Below are 20,762 nucleotides of genomic sequence, written 5' to 3' on the forward strand. Positions count from 1 at the left end.
TTCCAAATTCTCCACCTGGTAGCAGTATGGTATCAAGCTTCTGTGTGATTGACACTTACTCACTGACAGCAAGATGTTTCTAAGTCTAACCATGAGTTTAACATTTGCGGTTCCATACATAACCACATGGTGGCGTTGTAACTGCAATATTTTAGTCTGTTAAGCATGTCACCAGATGGTAGAAGCGTAAGAGATTTCACATCTGTGAAAACTACAGTGTTTGAGGTATGAAGGCAAAAACATAAGCCTTTCCTGTAGCGCCCCCTAGTGGCTAATCTGCATGAAACATAAAAAAACATAGATTGAGTAGTATTCTACTATAATATGCAAAATATGGTTAATTGTATTGAGGAGCTACACATTGAAATTACCATGACCCCGCCTAAACAGATTCAAAAGGAAATTACAGGACAATGGTAAGAGCTGTTGCAGAATAGTTGGTACCATTGACCCCGGGGTGGTCCAAAGAGGGTATGTACCAGAATTGAAGAAGTGTTCATAAGGTTACATAGACTCCATAGCTTCAGTAGATGATGGGGTTACTGTACTACTTGTATTAGGACACCAGGAATTGAACCACTAACCCTAGGATTTACGGAGAAGTGCTCTACCGACTCAGTGCAGTTAATGTGTGTTAATTCACACTTTTTCATCGCTTCTGTGGTTTCCAAACTCGGTCCTAGCTATCCCTGTTCTACCCACTGCCTATGTTATCTGCATGTGGGAGGAAGCATGTGTACCCAGAGAAAATCCACACAGGCACAGCGAGAACATGCAAACTCCACACAGAAAGGAGTGTAGCTATGGGCCTCTAGATGTGGTAAAGTGAGAAAGAATTCAGTAGGCTACTGTGTAATTTAAAGACAATGAAGGTAATGTATGTCACTGTTGTTTCCACAGAATAGCACTGAGTTGTGTTACTAAAAAGTCCTGTTTTTATCTTACTCCACCACCTGAGCTGCTGCAACATTCTCTCAACTAACCACATCAGATACGATATGCATTTGTATGTATAATACGACTTAAGTAAGGGTAGTTTGGGACACTGAGACCATACCAAGGGATAGATCCATATTCAGGACTTGCTTTTGATATCACACGTCAGGACTCTGGTATTTGGCATGCGTGGGGTTTTCTGTTTGAAAGCCACCTGAACATATGAACCACTTTCAGCTTTGATAGTGAATTGAAAAAAATAAACTCACCTATATACCTGTCTTCTGTGAGATCCTCTGTTAAAACAAAGCTTTAATTTGAAGTTTTAAGGTAAAACCTGCTCAGAATGGCGACAACTGGGAGCTTTGTTGAAAAAACAGAAAATGATCAGATCACAGGTCCCAGGAATAGAATCGAATTAACCTAGATACATGGTTAATAATACTTTTACTTGTGAGGTTTATGTTTGTACTGTGTTTGACAGGCACATCAGAGTTGCCATACTTTAAACAAAATTAACAAAGGGGCAATATTGAGCTTAACCTATTTCCTAGTAGCTTGACCTAGTAGCACATTAACTGCAGCTGCTCCAAGTAGTCAGGCGACAGCAACCCATTGTGTAAGCAAATAGGTTGTAGATCAAGATTTATCAGATCATGAAGCAAACCAAACTTGAGCAGAATCGAATGAATCAAGCGACTTGTAACTGTGAGTTTAGGAGACTGTGAATGGCTGTTTGACAACACATCAGCAGATATTTGATTGGATCACTAATGGCAGATCTAAGGTCAGCTTTCTGTAACATATTACTGACACTGTTAGTTTACAATAGTACCACAGGCCGATTCACGCCAAAAGAAAAGTATTTTCTAAAATGCTAATATGTTGAATTAACTGTACATTTGGATGTTTCAATTAGTGGAGTTAAACAGTTTCCCAGATTAAAGCCTGACCCTGAGGGGCCCACTCTGCTGGCCACCCCCTGGATCTGTAATTGCTTATTTTTGATGCATAAACTAAACAATAGGAATTAATTTGATCAAAATGATTCTGTTTTTCAATACACTACCTACTGCTGCCATAACACATTTTATTTTAATGTTTTCCTGCTGGCTCAATGGGACCACACAACCCAGAAGAGACAATTTCATGAAGCCCATGAGCAGTTCCTTAGATTTGAGGTTTGGTGATCATCATGCTCATGACTCTTCAATTCAATAGCACATTTGCTGGTTGTCAATAAAATGACGTAATACAGTATTGGTCTGTGTGTGAAAAGTGCCACACCACATAGTAAGGTTTCCGAGTGGACTCTGAACACATCATACTGTAGCGTGGCGAGGGCGGGTCGTGAGGGCGGATCGTGTGACGTAGTGCTGAGGCTCTGGCTGTTTATTGTTCCTTCCTGAGCACCGACAGAGAAAAACAGGCTAAAAGGCTGTCAGCTACTTTTTCACACGGTTTTCTGTCGGTATAACGAAGGTGTAACGGTCGAGACAACTGACTGCACAAACCAGAGGCCATGGCGTACGCGTACCTCTTCAAATACATCATCATCGGCGACACGGGTAAGCCGCAGCTAGCTTGCCAGTTAGCATTCAGCTAACGGTTAGCTGTTAGCTAGGAGCGGTGTATTTCCGCAGTGTTGGATGGTCCAATGACGTGGTAAAAGCAGAGACGCAAGAGGTGGGATGACAGTTCCAAATCCACAACATGAAGACATTTGGATAGTTCTTAAACTGCACTGACAGTGGCCGAAAATTATACACAGACACACCGACACAAGCTTTTGCTCTAGTACTCTGACATAGCAGTTGACAGCAGCAGATATATGTTGGGCCTTTTGTCCGTTTGCATCGAGGGTGGGGGTGCCACAGCTAGCAAGCTCAGCTAGCGTTAACTGCCTAGCTAGCATTTTCTGTTTTCCTATCACTCAGCAGATCGACAGCTGCAAATCAGTGGTCCATTAGAGCTTGATACATGTGACAAATAGTCACAACATTAATTAGTTTTTGTTGTGAACTACTAGATCACAGTACAGCACAGTTTATAGTTAAGCGTCCCGCCTGAGAAGGCCAGATCGTCAAGCTAAAACGTCAGGCTTCAATATTCCCTGAAATGGCGTAGAGCAGTTGTTACACCTGACCGGGTTTCTGTTGCAGATATTGAACTGCCTGTTGGCTTTTCTGTAATCTAATTTTTTACACGATTGCTGTCTCTTTCTTCGGGGTATAGGATACTATCTGGAGAACCAGTGGAACAGTAGTTAATGTTGTCATCTGTTTACTGTTAGCTAGCTGGCCTGATGTTAGCTTACAGACAGGCAGCATGTTGTTTTCAAATGCTGCTTTATTATAATCATGTAGCGCAAATGGCAGATAAAAACGGGGTTACCAGGAGTCAACTGATGTGTTAGGATCAATTAATTAACGGAGCAAATTCACAGACGTGACTCAGAAATACAACCACGACCCAAACCGGTGTTTCCAAGAAAGAAGGCATCAATCGAAATATCATTAAAGTTAACATGCAGTTTTTTTACATAGTGAGAAAAGTAGACTAAAAAAATAAATTTGAGTATGTTATGGAAGCCCCTGAACCTGTTTGTATACATATTTATAATATGCATATGTGTTCATTTATATTAGAAGATGTTGTGGTGGGCTTTAGCTTTCATGTTTACTACAGTGTTGTTGTGCAACACGTTCATACTTTGTTGGCTGTGGTTTATTTCTAGCAGCATGTCCTAGAAATCATGAGGGGTTGGGGGGGTTCAAGGATCACCAGCAAAACACGAGAAGTCAAATAATCTTTGCATTAACAAGCTGGTTTTCATGTCCACAACATAACATGTTTCAGAATGGAATGGAAAAAATCTGAAGAAAGGAAAGACAGACCGCTATCGTGGGCATACAGCTGTTGATCAGAATAGGAAAACAGGTTTAACTCTAACCCTAAGCCAGGGTTAGAGTGAGACTTTTGAGTTTGTATATAATTTATATCTGAATGATCACAAGCAAATGTTGAAGCTTTAAAAAATTATGTAACCTAGGAATACCTAAATCTAATTAGGAAGACATATTAGGTGGAAAAGACTGTTGAGTAAATACAGTCTGTCCTTTATACTGTGCATGATCCAAGCCCGAACAAACAGTCCATCAGGTTCTGTTAAACACTGGACTAATTATCTAATTAGACATAGTGTAATCCATAAAATGGTGACTACAGGGTCTTACAGAACCTAATCTTTGAGGCTTCCACCAATGAAGCTTTATTTTTTGTTATTATTGGCATTCTGGAAGGCCAAAAATTATCAAGATAATCAACAGATTACACATTGGACAGTGAGGATATGCAGGATGCTCTGTTAGTTCTGACAGCCACCTCAGCGTAAGACCTGCGGAACCACCAGGGAGCCGCATCTACTGCAGATCAGCTGTGGTTTTGTGCTGTCTTAAATGGCAGACATGGTCGATCCCAGCATCATACACTGATTACAGCCAGTTTTTCAAACAGTGTGTGTGTGACATTGCTGCCTCACTTCATTGCCTTTATTCAGCAAAATGTTACTAGATTATTTAAAACCTGGGTGTAATCTGTCAGATTTGTATCATTCTCCAATGACATTAACAACAGGCTCAAGTCTTTTTGCAAGATCAGTCCAGATCTGTAGCCCCTCAAAACTCATTTTCTCACACCTTTTACCTCATTGAAGCCACCAAATTAACATGATCTGTAATCCAATTTGTCATTTCTGCCTTCCAGAATTTAGCCACAGTTTGTGGATACACTGTAATCTCAATTGCACATCTCTGTCGTACCTTGATAATTTCCCTGTTAAGCCACAAGAGACTTAATTTTAAATCCCCATTTTATAAGATACATATACTTGTTCTGAGAAACCTCTGGTCTTCACAGTGGTCCAGCTGAGTGGCTTTATTACAGAAACCCGCTCTAATAGCCAGCTTTCCCAGCCATTGCCCTCTAGGTCATAGTCCGACACTTAGCTGCACCATGGTAACAGTTGTCCCTTCAGTGGTGATATGTTACAAAGATGGGGGTTTTGGTTTGTAAGTTGTCCAGCATGCTCTCCATGCAGAGTTTGCTGAATGCTACTGTGATGTGAGGATACATTCTGTGGTCAAGGCCAATCAGGGAATGGACTAACTATTTGATTTGATTAATTAGTCAAGTCAAGAAGCTTTATTGTCAACGTATTGACAACGTTTTTCCAGAACCGTGGTGCTACATATGACAGTAACAAGACAGAACATGGAGCTGAGGACTGCTAAGTTGTCCTAGCCACATAAAGTGCAACCTAGAGCAAACAGTGCAAGAACATGAAGAGAAAGTGCAGACAGACATCTTTTTAATTATTCAAATCTAATGGTCAATAGAAAAGAAATGTGTATGCTGTTTAATTTTAGATTTAGTCTTTAGTTAGTGGCCTCCAGCCAACCTAACCACAGATCTCTTTGGCAGAAAGACTGATGAACAGAAAATTATAGCCTCCAAAAATAAATCTGTTCCATGAAATCCTGTATGTAGGTCTGCACATATCCAAAGACTTTCCACTTCTTGAACCTTTTTTATTATTATTATTATTATTATTAAATGAAGGTGGATCACTGGTAACTAGGAGAAACACAGACATGCCTTTAGTTCCTCTTGGTGGGGGGGTCTTGGGGGGGGGGGGGATATTGTCTTTGGGAATTTTTTGATGAAAACAACTTAATTAAAATAAATATTTTACTATTTAGTACAGCATGAGAAAACATAAGCAAGTTTATTCAAGTCAGGATAGCATTTGTACTTGTCCTACCAAGAATAGAATATTAATTAGTCTCTTAATGATTACTGCGAGTAGTTTTATATTGTTAGCTGAGCTTATTATGCTAGTAACAACTTGTGTGACCAACCTTCCACACATCAACTGAGTGACCCGCCTCACAGGCAAAGTGCTATTCCCACTAACATATTAAACCTTGTTGTTTTAGAGTTGTCTTACTGTTTAAACAAGGCAAACATTGTCAAACAGAGGTCCTCAACTGGACTCATACAGGACCCTTTAATTATTGCACGGCCAGTAAACAACACACAACTAGACTGCAGGAAACCCCACAGAGATGTATTTTAAGACTGGAAGTTCAGGTACCACGGGTCTCGAGTCTGCTCGTCTTGGCCACAGGATGACTGTCATTTTGGCATCCGCAGTACACGAGCTATTGATCTCAGTGGTAGTTTCTGTTCAAGGACATTGCAGTGCCATTTTGGTGACCTTGCTGAGCTTCTTATTTCTACTGTTCATGGTCAGAGCACCATCACTGCAGCACAACCTATGTAGGTGATTAACTTAATTAACTAAAACCATCAGTTATATTCTTATTGATTGCTGATTCTTTTTATAAGAATGTGTTATTTACTTTCCAGACTGATCCTTTTCTAGAAGTACATGGAATAGGTATTTGGGTATCTAATGATCCAGCTAATTTTGAATAACAACAACAATGCCTTTTACTTGGTTAAGCTGATCAACTAAAGCCATAATTCACAAAAAGAAGGATCCAGATTCCCATTGAATTATAAACAGTGACATTATTTGCATCTCATTGTTTTAAGGTTTTTGTTTGGGTAGTCTCAACTCACCACATATACAGTGGTGTGAAGAAGAGTTTGCCCCCTTACTGATTTCTTATTTTTTTGCATGTTTGTCTCATCATCAAACAAATTTAATCATTAGTCAAAGATAACACAAGTAAACACATCATGCAGTTTTTAAATTAAGGTTTTTATTATTAAGGGTAAAAATAAATTAAAAACTACATTGCCCTGTGTGAAAAAGTGTTTGCCCCCTAAACCTAATAACTGGTTGGGCCACCCTTAGCAGCAACAACTGCAATCAAGTGTTTTCGTTTTTCTTTTACACACCACTGTACAGTAGTTCCTCTGTGTTTACACTGTTGCAGTGCAAATTATTGGGGTTGTTGGATCCCTTATTGTAAATGCATTCTAAGATGCTTTATTGTCCTCCTGCTCATCCACCATTGTACCCCTTGGAAACCATCTAGCCAGAAGACCATGTGGCTCAATGTCCCCTTCTTGAGTCTTTCTCTTTTTAGCAATCTCATTAGCCTTTTTCTTTTGCACACCATTACTAACTGACACCAGGAGGATTCCTCACACACACACTCTTTATTTATCCCATGATGGGGAAATTCTTTGTCTGAAGCAGCAAGGTGACATTACATAGTACAACAGTATAGAAGAACAGAAGAACATCTTTAACTTACACGACAATTAAATTAAAATTAAAATACACACCAAACACCAATGATCTCGGTACGTTAAATAGTCTTAGGGATGAACACAGGACTTTCAGTAGCATTGATTATCAATAAATTTAAATTTACCAAATTGATTGGTAAATTTAAATTTTAAAATTTACTGGCTAATTTATTTTCTTTCAGCTCTTCCTGTTTGTTGATGACATCTTTGTTCTTGTATGGTTTATTAAAGAATAGGTTCAGATTTCTAGCTTCTATACTCTTTTTACAACCCTGTACACACACCCATATGTACATTAACTTAGTTACTGTTTGCTGCCATATCTGCTGTAGGTCATAGCTGAAGCACTCTGGTCTTCATTTCAAACGAGAAGGGAAAGCTAACATGAAGCTAGTGAGTTAGCCGAGGAACTATTTTCAAATGTTATGTCTTAAAAAATCTATTTTACTTTGGCTACAACTAATTATGGATTTAAGTTGTTTTTTTTATAATCAATCAAACCTAGAAAAATAGTAAAAACACTGAATATCCCATTTACCACAGAGACACAAAGGATAATGGCAAATTCTCATACTTGAGAAGTATAACCTGGAAAATGATTGCTAACAAAAAAGTAATAATATTACAATGATCAGAATGGTGGCTTGTTAGTTTTTGTTCATTTAGCTCCACCCACCCAGTGAGGTCTGTACAAAACAAAGACAATAGATTTTCCATCTCATGTTTATTATTTAATAAAGTCACAGCATAGTTAATTTTAATGGTAATAATGACAATGCCTGCAAAAACATAATGTTGTTGTTGTTGTTATAATTAAATTTGCCAGGATTGATTGAAGTCTGATGATGTTCCTCAGTGTTTTTAAGCTGAATTGCTAAATCGAGTAAAGGTCAAGAAATTAATCTCAATGCCACATGGAAAGGCTATAAACTTAGTCCCTGTGAGTATTTTTGGCCCTGCAACATTCAGAGCTGAAGTTGTATGGAAAATAGTGATTATTATTGAGCAGATTCACCAGTGGCTTTTGGAAAAAACAACATTGGCATAAGGCACCAAAAGAAGCCAGCTGGTCAGTTGGTTCGCTAACACTTTGCGGTCAAGTTAACAAAGCTGACTCAAGCTAGGTTGGAGAGATGGTGAGGAAGCTCCCTGCTAAGGCTGTTCGAACTAGACGATGAGTTTAATATTCTTATATTTACCAACTAGCTTTTTAATCTAATTGTGAATGTTGTACATTTGTAACTGATTGTTTTTCCTATTGTCTCTGTGTGCTGTGTGTGAGTTTGTAATTGTGTTTGTCATTATGTTGATACGGTTGGGGCTTTGTTTGACACCTTTGAAAATTAATCTGCAACATATTCACGCTTATGTGTGTGTGGCTCTATACTCAGTGTTCCAGCCTGGATGGACTTGACACTCTTTAATGTGTTTGTTTTTCAGGAGTTGGGAAGTCATGTCTATTACTACAGTTCACAGACAAGAGGTTTCAGCCAGTTCACGATCTCACCATTGGTAAGAGTAAACATCCTGTAACACCAGGAAATGTATATATTTTAATTACTTTTCAGATTTTAGATACAGTTAGTGTATACCTGCAGTATAAGATCAGTAGAGTTAAAGGAAATTAGCTGTAGTGAATGTTTCCACAACTGTAAACCATTATTGCAACGAAAAATCAGTGTTTCAGATGAGCAGTCCAGTTTGACATGGTTGTATTGTGCAGATTTAACTTGGTGTACCGATTCTAGACAATAAAATCTGAGAATTACTTCATAAAAAGTACAAAGACGACTGTCCTACAATTTTTAAATTATATGTGAAAACAGTAAAAATCTCAAAAAAACTTTGTTAGATTAATTATTTGACAGTGCTTTATTATTCCGGCGGTTGGAAGATCATTCTCTAACTTTATGTTTTTTGTTTGTCAAGGTGTGGAATTCGGAGCAAGGATGATCACTATAGATGGCAAACAGATTAAACTGCAGATCTGGGATACGGTAATTTACCATTGTTGTTTCTGCTTTATTTTTCAAATTAGACAAATTAAAAGTAATACAAAAAGTCAATTCATCACATTAATGCATTCGCAGACTTGATATGATGATGTAAAAATCCTGCAGTACTCTGCTTAAAGTGTCGACTGCCTGCTTTAATTTAAGGCTTTTGTCATAAAATACATTCTGAACTTTACAGGAATTACAGTCATTTTAATGTACGCTCCCCCAGTGCCTCAAAAGTAACTGGACATGCTAGAATTAATACTAACAACTGTAAATGCCTTGTAGTCAGTGACTACAAAGGAATCTGCCTGAAGTCTGAAGCCCAAAGACGTCAATAGATGCTGGGTTTCTTTCTAGGTGATGCTCCCACTTTCAGCAGGTAAAATCCATGCTCAGATTCAAATCCGATCCAATATGTTTTGCAGCATTTTAGCAAAATTGAGAAGATGATGTAGCCCTAAACACAGAATTGATCCTCATTATCAATAAATACTAGGTTACGAGTTTCTCTGGCCTTTTCACAAACGAGCTTGTCTTCCCCAAGACATGAGCAGTTCCTGCCCGTCTCATAATTGTTTAGTGGAAGTAGATTTTTGTCTCATCTATTTATAGGATGGAATGTTTACATCTAATGGCAAACCCTCTGTAGTTACTTTGGTGAAGTCTTGCCGTAATTGTTGACTTTGAGACAAATATCTCCTGCTGGAGAGAGTTTATGATCTGGCCTACTAGGGGAATGATTAATCTGTCAGCTGCCACAGTTGTTTTTAATGGTCTTCTGGGCCTTTTAATGTTCCTGAGCTCACCAGTGTGTTCTTTCTTTTTAGGAATGAACCAAATAGTTAATTTGGTCGCACCTAATGTTTTTGCTCTGACAATTAACTAAATACAGGTGCAACAGCAGCCATTTTATCTGTTTACCTCTTAAATCAACCAGGGACCATCAACCCTAGGGTCGGTTTGCAACTGATTCTTCCGTAAATCAAAATGTCCCTGGGCAAAATGAACCCCCAAAACAACCCCAGCTACTGAGGTTGAACAGGCAGTCTGCATTCTGGTCTCTACAGCAGAAAGCACGGGAATCCAGCATAAAACCCTGTGCTAAATCTACATACGGACCATGAGCCACTGCAGGACCTGACCACAGGATAAGCCAATTTTTTAGATTTGGCAGAGGGTAAATCAACAACAATATTCAAAATATTCCTGCAAATTTAGGAAGCTGCGTGTAAAAATTATTGTGGTTCCTTCTTGGTTTATACAATATTTTTGAGCATACCTTTAAATTAAAGCTGTCAGTCTAAAGCTTTAGCATTTTCCCTACCTTCATTTTAGGAGATGTTTATCTCCACATTCATCAAGCCAGTCATAGGCCTTATGACATTTCCCATAAAGGTAATCTGAGGAATATGGAAAATACTGTGATGGGATAAGTTTATCCTAAGGACAAAGCATCTCTTCAAAGGTGTCCTGCACATGCAGTGAACTAGATGATCAGCAGATGGAGCCAATGCTCTAGTAAAAATGCTACATTAGAGAAGCCATGAAGTCCAAAACAGTGATGTCACTCCAACCTCTCAAACTCCAACCACTGCACGTTTTTTATCCTATCAGCTAGATGATCATCTCCGCCTTGTATCTTTGTGCAGATATGAAACATTAGATTGTTAAGGTTTAAAGTGAGAACCAGCAATGACTATTGTTAGCTCACTGAACTTGAGATACACCACCACCACCAAATGGCTACGGAAACCAATTAGATCATTGTGAAGGCTGCAAATGACGTTTGTGCGCGCTCATACAAGCATATACCAGATGGCAGACAGACAGAGTGTTCCCTCTCTTTCACCCTTATTTATCATTTATTCACTAATAGCATTACTGGCTGGTTGACTGCCTGCTGAGCTGCTGACTGACTGTTCCATTGACCAACAGAGTGTGTTCCTGGGTGACGAACTGGCAGCCTGGTCCTCTGCCTTGCTGAATGATTAAACGACAGACTGTGTTCCTGCCTGCCTGTCTAACTGACTTACTGACTGTCTGGTTTTTCAGCTGAGGTTAGGGGAGTGCATGGCTGCAGCTGCTCGGATAGAGTGCAGTTTTATTTTCTACTCTGGCCTGTGCAAAACATAGACACATTGTTAACTGTACGTCGAACAGAGACGAAGAATGAATAGACGTGGCAGGGGGTAGTAGGAACAGTACGTGGTGAAAGGGTTGATGGAAAGAGGGTAGGCCCGGGGATTCATAGAGGAAGAATAAAAAGATGAGTGATGCAAAGACGAGACAGCCCAGATGAGATGACACAATGCAAGGGTAATAATGGAAGAGGGAGTGAATATAGGCTGACCTGGGAAGTTGGAGTTTACAGGTTTAACCCATATAGCACCAAACCTAATGTGACATTCTGTGTGTTTCATAAATAGGGAATCTGGGAGGATAGACACATGAGCAGAGGCAAAGAAAGGAATTGTGACAGACCGAGAGAGAAAGAAAGAACTGTTCATTGTATCCAATTACAAGCTGTGCTCTGTCCTGTCCACTCATCAGCTCACTGAAAACCAGGAGCTGGAATCTGTTTGAGAATCGGGAGTGGTATTAAAAAATGAGCAAGGCTAGACTGGCCTCACTGATAACTGGGGGACAAAGTGTGCTGTAGGTCTGCAAGAGCATCCGAGGTAAAGCCGGTAGAGCAGGACCTCAGGCTGTTAGAAATCATCAGCTTGTTGACCAGTTGTCTGTTGCCATTTTAATTATTGAATTTTCAATTATTGTTTATTAATATATGTATGTGTTTCTGCAGGCTGGTCAGGAATCGTTCCGGTCCATCACCAGATCTTACTACAGAGGAGCTGCAGGAGCACTGCTAGTCTATGACATCACAAGGTAACATCTATAAAGCTTGGCTTGTGTGAAGTAGGATACCCTGTATATTGATAATACTGTGTGCTGACAAAAACTTTAGATACCCCCAGTTCAACTTGTCAGATTACTAGATTCCTTTCTCATCATAGAAAAGTCATGCTTGTAAGTTGACAACATACTGTGATGTTAATACATATTCTGTGCTTAGAGTCACAATCCAGCAGCACTGATTATTATCATTATTTGAGATTATCAACACTGTTGAGATGCCCAAATGGACTAGATGGTGAAGGTGCTACCATAAAACCACAACATCCCCTGGCTGAATCTGGCTTGGGGTTTCTTTTGCATGCTTTTCCTCACGTCAGGCTTCATTTAATTCTGTAATCACTTCACTGGTGACTCTAATAAAAGCAAAAGTTAGAACCATAATTTGTCGAAGGCGGCATACAGAAGTGAGACATTCTGTTCAAATCTACAGAGGAAGGCAAGTTCATATAAACAGTTGTAAACATTGCAAGAGGAAGTAACAACCACATCATTCTCCATTTTACAAGTGAAAATAAAATCTGTGCGCGTGTGTGTGTGTGTGTGTGTGTGTGTGTGAGTGAGAGAGAAAGACATCAATGAGAGACTCAACAAGTGGTTATATGTGACGTTTCAGTTTTGTCAGTGCTGTCAGAGTGAAACCAGAAATCTGTCTGTTTCAACAGAAGGGACACCTTCAACCACTTGACGACTTGGTTAGAGGATGCTCGTCAGCATTCAAACTCCAATATGGTTATCATGCTCATTGGCAACAAGAGGTAAGATCATTTATGGTGCAAGAGGCATTACAGAGTGATCATTGCAGCCTGTTATGTGTAGGACTGGACCATCAGCAAGGTGTGTCAGCTGTTGGTGGTGTTTAAGAGCAGAAAGCCTAAATTAGAAATTATACCAACAGATTTGTTCTTAAGTTCTAGGTACGCGTTGTTTCATAAAATTTGTATCGACGTTCTTCTTACATGGAGTTGTTAGTCAGCGGCAGAGCTCCAAGCATCATTGTAGTACTGTACATTGTACCAGTTCTATCCTGAAAATGTGAGTGTGTGACTTCAATCTGTATCTGTGTGTTTTTAGTGATTTGGAGTCAAGGAGAGAGGTGAAGAAAGAAGAAGGTGAAGCATTTGCCAGAGAACACGGGCTCATATTCATGGAGACCTCAGCCAAGACTGCCTCTAACGTAGAAGAGGTAACACATATACACTTGTGTGTGACTTTTTTTGGGATGCGCACTGTATTTGTGAGTTGCAATGAATGATACAATATATCACACTCGGAGCAAACCTTTTGCTGACATGACGAAGCACCTGTAGCTTCACAGCTCACCGCCCTCACTTTGCCAGCCTCACATTAGCATCATGAAGCACAGTGAGCACACAGGGCAGCCCCTCACAGAGACACACCCTTGGTGGTGTTGTGTGTAATGACTGCATAGCGTTGTCCTCTGAGGCCCCTTTCTCACTTATCCACTCACATAAATAGTGTGTATGTGTGTGTGTTTGTGCTTGTATAGTCATCTTTGTGAGGACCATAATGAGGTTCCAGACTTTTGTTAGGCGTTAATCAAGGTAAAGGTCCTCGCAGTGATAGAAGTACAAACCCGTGCCTGTGTGTTTACATTGATTTTTTTTGTCCTACCCTCTCTTGCCTCGTGTGTATCATGTGTCTGCACACTCACTCACTCCTGAGTAGAGCTCCATCTGGGGTTAAAGTGTGTGTGTGTGTGTGTGTGTGTGTGTGTGTGTGTGTGTGTGTGTGTGGTATGATTAATTTGTCTCATTAGTGTCATCACAATTCTCCTGACACTGCTCCTCTCCTCCTTTCCCTTCATCCCTCCTCTCTCCATCCCTCCTAATCCCTTAGCGTCCATCATTTGCTCTTTACCTATCTCCCTCCCACCCTGCATCATCCTCCTCTCCCACTTTTCATCCATTTCTTCCTCCCATTCCTCCTCCCATGTCCTCCTGTTCTTTCTCTTCCTCATCTTCCTTCCTTCTTCCATCTATTTTATCATTTGCTTCCTCCCCCTCCCTCTTCTATATCATCTCTCTTTCTCTCCTCAGCGGTATATCAACCAGTTATAGTTCATACATATTCATAACCTCCTCCCCGCCTCCCCTCAGCGACATCCAGCAGCCAATCGGTGTTCAGGGTTTGTTGTCAGGGTCTGGGGGTGGACACCAGAGCTAATGGTATGGTCCTGGGAGAGATTGAGGGATATATATTCCTGAAAGATTCATCTCCTCATCCTTCCTTCCTTGAGATCCACTTCTTGGTGTCTATTAATTTTTTTTCTTTCTTTCTCTCCTCTAGATCTTTTCTTTTTTCATCCTCTTTGCATGTGTATCTCCTAAGTTTCCTAATTTAATTTTCAACCATTTTTTTTTATCATTAACATCTACACACGTCTGTGTGTGTGTAGATGTAACTTTAAAAACCATCTGAATATTGCAATTAACACACAAGAAAGGAGTGTTGGGAGGTGTGAGGGGAAAAAGTGATGCAGTGATGTTAAAGAAAAGAAAGAGGACAGGAGCTCACCAGGAAGCACCCTTGGGCTGCTGAGTCTATTTCCGACAGAGTGTCAGATAAGAGTTCAGGATATATATTCAGTTCAAAACAGCTCTACTTAAAGACCACACCGAGTTGTGTGTGGAGGCGTTGTGCTGTTTTCATTGTTCTATTGACTGAAGTGTATGTAGCTCTCTAGTTTAGACCATTATCAGCACAAACTCAGACGGATGCATTGGTATCATAGTTGTAGGCTGAGTGCCCAGGGACCTTAATTCCATTTTATACTAACATATTTGATACTTAATAATCTTCCACAACATTAGGACAGAGTCATGTTAACCACTATGTTGCATCACCTCTTCTTTTAGGGCAGTCAAGCACACGTACTCTGTGTCTAAGAAGCCACACTGTTGTAGCTTAGACAGAATGCCGGATAATTGTCCTGCTGAATTATCCACTGATTTCCTAGTAAAAGACATTAACCTTGATGGCCCCATATGTCTCTTTTGCACCTTCCACTGATATCAGACTGGATCATTGTTTCCGTCTTTGGCATGGAGACCCCAACATCCATTTTTCCCCGATAACAAGCTGTGTGGAGTAGCTTCATCACAGAAAACATTTTCCTCTTTCATTCTATCTGACATGAGTTTGAGCCCAGACAATCTGGCAGCATTTCTGCACAAAATGAATGTTTGGCTTTCTCCTCACAAAATAGAGCTTCAGGTTGGATTTCTAGATTCAGCAGCGCTCTATCTTAAGTGTCTATGTTCAAGGTTAGGGTTTCAAAGTATTGTACTGAGACCACGTTGTTGTATTTGTCACGGTAGCATTATTATCATGCAGTGCTGTCTGAGCGCTCTAAGGTCATACACATTACACAATGGTTTCTGCCCTTGGCCTTTACTCACTGAGATCTCCCCACAGTCCCCGAATGTTTTCAACTTTGTGTTGAGAAATATTCTGATTCTCTGTTTGAGCCACAAGCCATCTTTGCTTGCAAAGAATGAGCCTATGCTGTGCTGCTGCTCCTTTTATACCCAATCATGAAACTCTTACCTGTTACCAATTAATCAGCTAGTTTTGAAATAATTAAAAAAATGTTTACTTGAATATTAGATAGTCTAGTCTAGTTTGAAGAAGTTTTTGCTGTTGCTCACCAAGTAATAGTAACAGTTTACGCTAAGGTAGGGTAGACTAACCACATCCTGTCTTGAATGAACATGGAGAAGCATTTTTCCAAAAGTGCTGTAGTATGTTTTGCTAGCTTCCAGGGCAACCATTGTTTTCTATTTCCCTCAGTTTGCAAATGAATGGTCCTCATCTCTATTTTTGTCATAGTGACGTTGTTATTTTGTGGTGTTCTATATTCTAAGTATGGTATGTCTAAAGGCCAGTGAGAAGTTTTGAAATCCCATATAAATGCTACCACACTACTGACAAATTACCACACACCTGTTCGTTGATATCCATGTTTGGTAATGGTTTGTTTGTCATGTGTGGTTTTGCATTAACATAACTTGTGAATGCAAAGCTGCTCAGCATCCAACCTGTTAAATGTGGAAGGCCTTACCTTTTCACCATCTTTTGACATACGTGTATGAAAGTGATTTTACACTCGCAGCCATTATTGTGACAAAAAAAGTAAAAACCTCATCTTATAATGATGCGTGGCTTCTTTTACAGGATTAATACAAATATGAATTGAATCCTTTCTTCTTCTCTCTGCTTTCTCCCTTCCTGTGTCTCTCAGGCTTTCATCAACACAGCTAAGGAGATCTATGAAAAGATCCAGGAGGGAGTGTTTGATATCAACAATGAGGTGAGATACACTCTTCCAACGTCTCCTTTTTCACTCTTTTTGTAGACTGCCTTCTTTGTTTTCTGTCTCCTCTGTGTGCTTTCCAGCTGTGTGTGTGTGTGTTTGTGGTTTGCTCTCTTTCCTCCCTCTCTCTCTTTGCTTCCTGCCAGCTCATAAATTCCACACATCCCACAGGGTCTCAGTCATTCTGTAAGAAAACAGGTAGTCAGTCAGTAAGCCACCTATCTGTCCAGTTCGTAACTCCTTATATCCAGTGAACCAGGTGGTTAGCTTCTCAGCAAAAATGTGAATCTATTCTCTGTTGTCTCTTGTTGGTCTGTGAACAACAACACTTTGCATCACAGCTAACGTCTGGTAAAATTCCTGTTCTCACTTTTCTGGTTTCTGCAGTCAAACAACTGAACAAACATAAATGAGTGGTTTGATCACTACTCACAAATGCTATCCCCAGACCAGCTGTATTTTAGGTGCTGCACCTGGTCCAGATGCTAAATTTTTCTCAGTCACACTAAAAACACACAGCTTGCATTGTCAGATTTAACCACTCAGGAGACAGGTTGAAAAATACCAGCTCAGAACAAAAACAACATTTTCTAGATATGCCTATGTCTGCATGAACATGTTGGTGTACACTCAATGCAGACATTCCACGTATTATGAATATATGAACTATGTACTGTCAACACACACTCCAGGACACCTGTAAATTATCTCCCCATCTCCATTCACTTCAATTGAAGCCTAAATTAGTATGCTTTTTCTCTTGTTGTCTGAGCTCCAGTCAGCTCTGCCTCACTCACAGGTCAAATTTGTGTAAATGTGACCTGTGAGTTTGGTTTTCAGATCAGAATTTTTTTGTGTTATTATTTTATGCACATCATATTTGTTAATACTCTTGAGTTAGATGAAGATAATTTATGGCAAATTATTGCACAAAACCATAAAAGTCCAAAAGGTTCACATACTCTTTCTTGCCTTCATTACTATAACTTTGCTGGCCACATGTCAAAGTCTCCCTGGACAAGACACTGAACCCTTGGTACTTTGAGCGTGCAGCCTGTCGACAAAGAATTTTCTTAAGGGGATTAATGAAGTATAAGTTATTATCATAATAATAATAATTAGACTAGCATATTAATAGACTTTCCAGTATTGTTTGATTGTTAAAACTCTTCACAAACCTACACAATGGAAACTGCATGTCTTTGGTATAAGTTAAATGAAGTTGTGGGTAGTATTAAATTTAATCCCCGCCCCCATTCTCTTAATATTTATCAATGCCACTGTGACATTTAACTTGACGTCTTTGAACTGACGGAACTCTTACAAACAGGCTAATTCGGACAATAATTCACATGGAGGAAATGTTATTTGTATGGATCCTAAGGTTTACAGATCTACCAGAAATGTTTAATGAGTGAATTTAAATGAAGAAAAGAAGACAGGTTTGCATGCAGACCAATTAAAATGACATAGATTTGTAATAAAATACCTACACGTTCCATTAAATTGAATAAAGATAACTTTTGGTTGGTGTAGAAGAATGACTTGACTTGATTTGACTCAAAATGTTAATGCAGCCTCTTGGTTATATTTTTAAGTTGAAACCAAAAAATAATATTTTACAGTGTATTGAGTAGAGCAGCAGCCCATATTGAGCCAATCTGCTTTTCAGGTGGTTATCCTCCCAAGAAAAACACAGTTATCCAGTCAGCAGGGTCCAGACACTTAGCCTGTTAAGCACAAAGTACACTGTCCGTGTGGGTACATGACATGAATTACGTTGTGGTCGGCATACAACCCAAAATTAGAGCCTGCACACAGGGGCCATGTGCGCCAGCAAACATGCTTGTATATACAGAGAGCCAGTGTCATTTCTAAACATAAGTATGCGCATGCTATCGGTCTTCAGCCAGCAAGTACAAATGTTCGACTAGACAGGACTGTTGTTATTCAGCCAGTGAGTGTTTTTGTTATTAGTAACGGTAAGATGGAGTGGAGGCATGCCGCCCAGCCAAACCACATCAGCTGACTGGCTGTGAGAGAGAGGGAAACCCCACCAGAAATGTTGGCAGCTACTATGAGAAAACACTCACACACGCACAGCCTTAGCTCAATAAATGTGATTTAAAGGCATACAGTGTTTCCCAGAGGCGCTACTGCTACTGAGTGTGTGTGTGTGTGGGGGGGGGGTTACACTGAGAAATAGAGAGAGAGCCATAAATATATACAGAGGGAAAGAGAGAGTGTGTTACAGCCACAGAGTGAGTGAGAGATGATGAAACAGAGAGGGAAAGTGAGCAGAGCGCTTCACTACACAGAGACAGACGATGGGGTCCTGTTGGAGGGTTTGGGAAGGGAGAGGGAGAGATGAAAGAGTGGTGTCTCTCTACCACCCACCTGCTCCCTCTCCCTCTGTTTCTCCTCTTTTATGTGCTTTTCTTTTTTCCTCCTCATGTCCTTGAGTGCTGCAGGTGTTTCCTTTGCCTTTGTGCAGCCCAGCAGCACCTGTTGCTCGCTCTATGATGTGATCTAATAGGAGCCCCTGCAGGCGCCATGCAGGGTTAATCTTACCATGAAAGCAATGACACACCCATCCACCCCCACCCCCCACCCCAATCAGGGATTACACTTAATTTTAATAATTTCTTGTGATGATAAATGTGCAGGGTGTGATTTATAGTACATTCTCTTTATGTAGAAATACAAATCAAACTAAAATAGAACTAGAAGAATGAAGAAGCCCAGACAGACCAGAATGCTTGGAGATGACTGTACTAAAAGCTTCATCTGCTTTGTACTCTCCACCTGCACTGTCAGAATTGTGTGCTGTTTGTCAGCAGTACATCTGCTAATTGATTCTACTTAAACTGATTACATTTGCTCATGTTCAGTAGTTTGCCGTTGTGAATGCCGTGACCAGGTTACAGCATTCTCTGAGCATAGGTCTTCAGTGTGTGCCCTTTATTGAGCCCTACTTTATACAAAACAGAATGTTTAAAAGAAGCATCAAGCGTGTGAGCGAAGAGGGATGTTGTAGAGTATGCATTTTGTTATCTTCTTCCTTGCTGGCTTAAGCAGTTGTTTGTGAACTGCTGGGTCAGTGGTTTGAAGTTGCTCTGTTCCTCGTCGATATATGTATAGGAGACACCAAAACCCTCTAGTAGTGCCATCATTCTGCATATATGCAGCTTTATTTTTATTATTATCTTTTGTAATGTGTTTTTCTTTTAACTCTTTGTCTTTTTCTTTGTGGCTCAACACAGGCTAATGGTATTAAGATCGGACCCCAGCACCCTACCACCAACTCCACACTGCCTGGTAGCCAGGGAGGCCAACAGGCTGGAGGAGGCTGCTGCTGAAGCCCCAAGACCCTCCACCTCCTCCTCCTTCTCCTTCTCCCTTCCTGCCCCAAACCTTCTCCTCCTCGCCCTCTCCGTCTCTCCTTTGCATTTCTACAGACCTGCCCAGGATCACTAACAGTTTGTTAACCTCTCTTTCACTTTCTGTTCTATTCTTTCATCCATCCACACATCCCTCCCTCTCTGTGTCTTTCTCGCTCTCTTTCGGCCATGTCGCCTCTTCTTGAGCCTCTTGACAATACCTTTGCGTCGAGGGGCTGCGCTGTCATAAATCGGCCTACTTCCTACAGTCTTACAAGGACAGAGTTGGCTCCATCTGCAGATGCATACGCACAAAAAGTTCAAGTTTTCACTTTTTTTGTTAAAAAAAAAAAAGAAGCCGGTTTTAATCCTTTTATTCAAAAATCTTAATTCATGTGGATGTCGTTGAGATGTCTGTACCTCGGAATCCTAAAGAAACACATAGATCTTTAGTAACTGAGTTGACTTTGTCCACATAGACAGGATCATGGTTACACATTACACATATAGCTTCTGACTACCCTATGTTGTGTCTGTACACACATCTGTACATGTTTTTACAGAAGGTGACGCAGAACAAGGACATGTTTCTACATGTTGACATGGGTTTTCGTGCTGTGCCTGTGTGCTTTGGAGATGATATAGGTATTCCAGTGTGTCACTTTGTAAGGTGTAGGAAGCATTCAAGTCACTCTGTATTTTCTGTTCAGAAAACAATGTGCAACTTATATCATTCTGTGTTACCTTTACCTATTTTAAGCCATGCTGTTTTGTTCTCACTCTGTCTTCTTGTCCTGTTCGTCAACCTGCCGATGATTTGTATTTAATGAACACTACAAATTGGCTGTGGCTCATAAAGTGTTTTAAAGTGTCTGGGGAGGGAATAAAAGACCAAACTGTTAATTGTGAAAA

General features: G+C 40.1%; 1 protein-coding gene across 1 annotated transcript in view; it reads left to right on the forward strand.

Annotated features, from left to right (window-relative positions):
* Window positions 1-2,286: 2,286 nt before the first annotated feature.
* The window catches only part of rab2a (RAB2A, member RAS oncogene family), an 18,588-nt gene continuing 112 nt past the window's right edge, over window positions 2,287-20,762 (forward strand). Inside the window, exons 1-8 of the mRNA XM_026373840.1 lie at window positions 2,287-2,504; window positions 8,662-8,733; window positions 9,151-9,218; window positions 12,025-12,107; window positions 12,800-12,892; window positions 13,209-13,320; window positions 16,399-16,467; window positions 19,734-20,762. The exon at window positions 19,734-20,762 is cut by the window's right edge and continues 112 nt beyond it. Coding sequence (XP_026229625.1) covers window positions 2,459-2,504; window positions 8,662-8,733; window positions 9,151-9,218; window positions 12,025-12,107; window positions 12,800-12,892; window positions 13,209-13,320; window positions 16,399-16,467; window positions 19,734-19,829 — 639 coding nt within the window. The 5' untranslated portion in view covers window positions 2,287-2,458 and the 3' untranslated portion in view covers window positions 19,830-20,762. The remainder of the gene's footprint in view (window positions 2,505-8,661; window positions 8,734-9,150; window positions 9,219-12,024; window positions 12,108-12,799; window positions 12,893-13,208; window positions 13,321-16,398; window positions 16,468-19,733) is intronic.

The sequence above is a fragment of the Anabas testudineus genome, chromosome 17 (assembly GCF_900324465.2).
Source record: "Anabas testudineus chromosome 17, fAnaTes1.2, whole genome shotgun sequence".
NCBI classification, from domain to species: domain Eukaryota; kingdom Metazoa; phylum Chordata; class Actinopteri; order Anabantiformes; family Anabantidae; genus Anabas; species Anabas testudineus.